The 6,000-nt window shown below is 37.2% G+C and overlaps 1 protein-coding gene across 8 annotated transcripts in view; it reads left to right on the top strand.

Annotated features, from left to right (window-relative positions):
• ASCC3 (activating signal cointegrator 1 complex subunit 3) overlaps positions 1-6,000 on the top strand; it is a 247,270-nt gene that overhangs the window by 60,455 nt on the left and 180,815 nt on the right. For 7 of the 8 annotated variants that reach the window (XM_006098563.3, XM_023762281.1, XM_023762280.1 and 4 more), the window contains 2 exons: positions 810-1,010; positions 1,471-1,611. In XM_006098563.3, the coding sequence (XP_006098625.1) occupies positions 810-1,010; positions 1,471-1,611 (342 nt within the window). The remainder of the gene's footprint in view (positions 1-809; positions 1,011-1,470; positions 1,612-6,000) is intronic. The other variant, XM_023762284.1, reaches the window with a different exon arrangement.

Genomic DNA, 6,000 nt, shown 5'->3' with positions numbered 1-6,000 from the left:
AGAGTACAGTTGAACTTGAACTTGAGTGATAATGATGCCTCAGTGTTAGGAAAGACATTATAGATAGTGCAAAGTCACAAAGGATGTCAGAGCATTGTACATAGAATAGCAGTGGTGAAGGATAACAAGGGTTTACATTTTGAAGGGTCCTGTTTAGGGCACATGCTGTCTTAATTTTTTTCTCTATTAAAACAACATAACAATAGTACCTATACCATAGAATTGTTCTCATGATGAAATAAGGACTATATAAAGTGCTTACAATTGTGTATGCTGTAGTGTAAGCTATGAATAAATGTAATCTGTAGCTGTTATTCCTATGATTATAGATGCCTTTTCAAAAAGTTTTTTAAAACAATCCATAAGATATTGAAATAGAAATTTTCATTGATTTATATCACCAGGAAGTTTCTGGTTTGCACATTCATTACTCATCTTCAATATAAATAAACTAGAATATCATATATATTCAAAAGATACCTATGTTTAGTTTTGTTTCCTCACCTTATTAACTTATCATTGTTTTATACTTAGGATTGTGTACAAAGATACAAGTATAGATCCTTTATCATACTGTTTTCAAATTTAGTGAGTTGCAATTCCCAAATGCATTATTAGAATTGTATAATAGTTGTGAATTGCTCTCAATTGAACATACTTTCATTTAAATATAGGACACATTGAGAGACTGAACAAATTAGTCATTTGTGTGTTATTATTGTTTTTAATCAAGGGAAGTAAATGTTTGTATTTACTGTTTTGTATGGGTCCGTCACATTATTATTTATAATGGGTCATGTCTTTTTTAGATTGGTCAGCTGGCTTTTAAAGGAATGAGGAGACTCAATAGAATTCAGTCAATTGTCTTTGAGACTGCCTACAACACCAATGAGAACATGCTGATTTGTGCCCCCACTGGAGCTGGAAAGACCAACATTGCAATGCTTACAGTTTTGCATGAAATTCGACAACATTTTCAACAAGGTGTTATCAAAAAGAATGAATTTAAGGTAGGAAATCAACAAGCCATATAACAGCTTTTTAAATTGTAAAATTAAAAATTATTTGGTCGTTGTAGATGTTATATAAAATCCGTAAGTCTTTTAGGATTATTGTACATGAAATCACATAAAGAATGCTGCTTGATTTACTTTATTGCTATTAAGGCAATCTCTGCTTGTGTTATGAAAATCCCATTAATCCTGTGAAAAATCTATGAAAATACATTTAACTTTGAAGCAGAAAGAATTTTCCAAGTGATAAGGCTGTATAAACAAATTCCATTGTCCTTTAAATAGCTGTATACTTATCCAACAAAAGTAAGTACTTTTCATATATCACTATTAAGGTTTTTCACTAGAAGTGGCTAGAATCATATTTTGCAATAAATTATGACTTGTATTGACCACTGTAAAACAAATGACATTGTAGTTTTTGCTCATTCGTCAAGCTAGTGTTTCTTTGGCACAGATTGTGTATGTTGCTCCAATGAAGGCCTTGGCAGCTGAAATGACAAATTACTTCAGCAAACGTCTACAGCCACTGGGCCTCGTTGTGAAAGAATTGACTGGTGATATGCAGTTGTCAAAAAGTGAAATTTTACGAACTCAGGTATGTTGCATACTTACATTTTTAAAATATCTTTTTTTTCCAGGTAATTGTGAAAATTGCTAAATAGCTATATCTGAAGTAACTATAAACATAACACATAATTTAATGAACTTTATTTATAACCACGTCTTCTACAAAAGAGGTTTATGGTGGGGCTTCGTTTTATGGTATCCCTTCTAACTTCTGCGATTTTTGCTATATCTTGAGTTAGATTCCTGGTATAGATTTTAAGTCCGTTGACAATAAATATTCTTTTGAAACACAAGGGAGTAAGGATAAGACAGACTTCAATTGTAAGAGCAGAATAATATGTAGATATTTAAATGATTCCCCTAGTCCAGTGGTTGGCAAACCTCGGCTCGCGAGCCACATGCGGCTCTTTGGCCCCTTGAGTGTGTGGCTCTTCCACAAAATACCACGTGCGGGTGCGCACGTACAGTGCGATTGAAACTTTGTGGCCCATGCGCAGAAGTCGGTTTTTGGCCTGGGCAAGTCTATTTTGAAGAAGTGGTGTTAGAAGAAGTGGGGGGTGTTGGTCGGGCGATGGGAGACGTGAAGTGAAAGAAGATGCAGTGTCGAGGATTGAGAAAGGTATGTTGAAATGGTTTGGACATATAGAGAGGATGAACGAAAGGAGATAGACAGAACAAGTATACAAAACGAGTGTGGATGGGAGAGTTGGAAGGGGTCGACCTCAGCGAACATATCTCAATCAGATTGAGGACATTTTTAGCAAAGGCCAGCTTAGGAGTACCCTAATTAAGTTAATAACAATGTACCTACCTATATAGTTTAAGTTTAAAAAATTTGGCTCTCAAAAGAAATTTCAGTTGTCGTACTGTTGATACTTGGCTCTGTTGACTAATGAGTTTGCCGACCACTGGACTAGTCTCCTAAAACATTTCATTTGGATTATTTAATTAAAGGAAAAGTTTTTAGTCATTCTTTATTTTATCACATAGGAAGTTACTTAATCATGCTCTGGATAAAGTACTCCAATAGGTGACATGCATGACAGCAAAAACATTTAAGATTCACAGTTCCTGCCCTCAAGGATCTTATGATTGAGTAGGCAAAAACTATCCTATATAATAAAAGGGTAATATGCAAATCGACTGAACAGCGGAACAACCGGTCACTATGATGTGCACTGACCACCAGGGGGCAGGTGCTCAATGCAGAAGCTGCTCCCTGGTGGTCAGTGTGCTCCCACAGGGGGAGTGCTGCTCAGCCACAAGCCAGGCTGATGGCTGGCGAGTGCAACGGCAGTGGCAAGAGCCTCTCCCGCCTCCGCAGCAGCAATAAGGATGTTTGATAGAGGGCGTGGGGTGCGGGCCTAAGCTGTCAGTTGAACATCTCCTGAGGGCTTCCAGACTGCTAAAGGGTGCAGGCCAGGCTGAGGGACCTCTCCCTCCCCCCCAAGTGCACACATGTCGTGCACCGGGCCTCTAGTGTTAGATATACAACTAGATTATCATTAATGGATGCAACATGTAAGTAGGTGATGATTATAGTACTTTTAATAAATAAAATGCCAAATGACCAAATATTAATGGGGTAATTCAGGGGAGTTTGATAGAAAATAGATGATAATAGCTTTTGGAACATTGAATGAACATTGATTTAAAATGTGATTGGAAGGTGTATTAAATGTTTCCTTGGGCCGCCAAAACAAATTACTATAAGCTGAAAAACTTAAATGAACACAAACTTAACTCTCACAATTCTGGGGTCAGAAGTCCAAAGTCAAGGTGTCAGCAGGGTTAGTTTCTTCTGGAGGCTCTGACAGAGTACTTTTTCCCCACATCTCTCTCTTAGTTTCTGCTGCTGGCAATTCTTGGCATTTCTTGGTCTGTAGACACATCCATCCAATCTCTGCCTCTGTCTTCACATGGCCTTCTTCCCTGGGTGTTCTTTCTCCTACTCTTCTAAGAACACTATTCATTGGATTTAGGCCTTTTCCAAATCCAGTATAAATATATCTCAAGATGTTTTACCTTGGTTATATCTGCAAAGAGCCTTTTTTTCTAAATAAGGTTACATTCAATTTCTGGTGAATATCTTTTTGGTGTTACCATTCAACCCACTACAACAGATACAGGTACACTGAACCACATGACAAAAAAAAAACAGGTTCCAGTTAAATGTATTTTGGGGTTAATAAAGATGAGTGCATTATAATCGATATTGGTGTCAATTTTACCAGTTGCCTTTCATAGATAATTTTTTAAAAGTTGATTCAAACCCATGCATTTTACCCCATAACATTTTTGTAGAATCTTATTATTCCAAATTAATTTTTCTAAAAACTAATAATTATATCAATACATTAAATGCATAATGCTTTTATCATCATTAGTTTAGTATCACCTGCCTGGAGCTATTTTAATAATTTCTTAAAGTGCCTTTTAATTAAAAGGACGTTCTCTAATCTTTGATATATGATCAAATTTGTATTATTCTCTGTGAAATTTGAGCGATTAGATATCATTTAGCTTTTTCCTTGAAGCATTCTAAATTTGATTTCATTAAACTATATGTTTACATAGAGTAACTTTCTCTAACAAATTTGATTCTTTTTATATAACTTGTGCACTTAACACAATGACCTGAATCATGTTTAAAATTTTAAGTTTATACACTAAAGAGAAGGGAGTTTTACACATTTGTATAACACAGTTCAATATTATGTCCAGTTTCCTTATTTATGGACACATTTGGTTTTGAAAGCTTGTTCATATTTTCATAAAGTGGCATTATGTATGCTGGGTTCCGAGGCTGCTCCAAGGGAGCTCTGAACATGTAATTGCAGAGATCAAATCTCAAAAACTACACATCAGAACATGGACTGTTAGATCATTTTTTTAGTGTGTGAGTTTACTTTTATAATGTCTTGGTAAAGGCATATGCATTAAATCAAAATCTGATATTTTTTAAATTATCTCTAGTAACAGTTAAATTTCCTGAAATTGGAACCATTCTAGAGCATGAGACCATGCTTATGATGTGTCTTACTTAAATAAGTGAATTTTGTATCCTGGTGACTACAATGAAGTTTAGGGAAGAAATTAAGTCAAATTATTCCTCTTTTATTGCTTGGAGATTTAAAAAATAGCATTAAGAAATTTATTGTAAATATTAAGTTTAGCTTTGGCAATCTTATCTCACTGTTACGTGAAATCCAGGGGCTTTCCTCTGTATATTTCTGCTTTAGTCTTTCTGCGCACTATTAACAGGCTTGATTTTGTCAATCCCTTTGCTGGAGAGCAGAGGCCCTCAAAATGTGGCATGGGTTCACTCAGAGATTGCTAAGACTCTTTCAGGGGTCCACAAGATTAAAACGGATATTCATATTAATATTATGATGTTATTTTCTTTCACTCGCATAATGACAAGTATTTAGTCTTATGCAGTCCAGGGGCTGCATAATGTATGATTGTGTTACTGACAGCTAATGGAATCAGTACTTTACATTCTTGAGTTGTAAAAATTCCTGAGTTTGAATTTCTAACATAAGAAATATTCATAGATATAACCCACAGAAACAAAAGCTCTTTGGGGGTCTCAGTAATTTTTAAGAGTGCAAAGGAGTCCCAAATCAAAATGTTTTGAGAATCATTATTGCACGGGAAAGGGCTTTGTACATGACATTGGATTCTCCACAATCTACATCCTGCCTGGTTTCCCACCTTACATCCAATCTGCTTTCCAATATAACTTATTACTAGACCATTTTTGCTGTTTCTACGATAACAATACTCAAATAACATTTTTCTAATTTAGTAAGTTTCCTCAGACATTTTCTCTTTTTTTTATGATGCCTTCCTTTATTTAATGACATTTGTTCAAATCTTACCCACTCTTCAAAACTCTGTATGAACACTGTGAGTACTTTTTTTTTTGCCTGCGTCTTACAACAGCAACATTCATTTATATTTATAAAATAAGTAGAGGCCAGGTGCACAAAAATTTGTGCACTCGGGGGAGTCCCTCAGCCTGGCCTATGCCCTCTTGCAGTCTGGGACCCCTCGGAGGATGTCCACCTGCTGGCTTAGGCCTGCTCCCTGGGCGATCGGGCCCAAGCTGGCAGTCAGACATCCCTCTGGCAGCCCGGCAGCCCTCAGGGGATGTCCACTTGCCAGCGGGGAGCAGGCCTAAGCTGCAGTCGGACATCCTTAGCGCTGCTGAGGGGGTGGGAGAGGCTCCCACCACCACCGCTGTACTGGCAGCCGTCAGTCTGGCTTGTGACTGAGCAGAGCTCCCCCTGTGGGAGCGCACTGACCACCAGGGGGCAGCTCCTGCATTGAGCGTCTGCCCCCTGGTGGGCAGTGTGTGTCATAGTGACCAGTCATTCCCAGTCATTCTGCTGTTAGGGTCAGTTTGCATATT

This window comes from Myotis lucifugus, unplaced genomic scaffold (genome assembly GCF_000147115.1).
Source record: "Myotis lucifugus unplaced genomic scaffold, Myoluc2.0 scaffold_240, whole genome shotgun sequence".
Classification (NCBI taxonomy): Eukaryota; Metazoa; Chordata; class Mammalia; order Chiroptera; family Vespertilionidae; genus Myotis; species Myotis lucifugus.
This window is presented reverse-complemented; position numbering and strand designations above follow the sequence as displayed.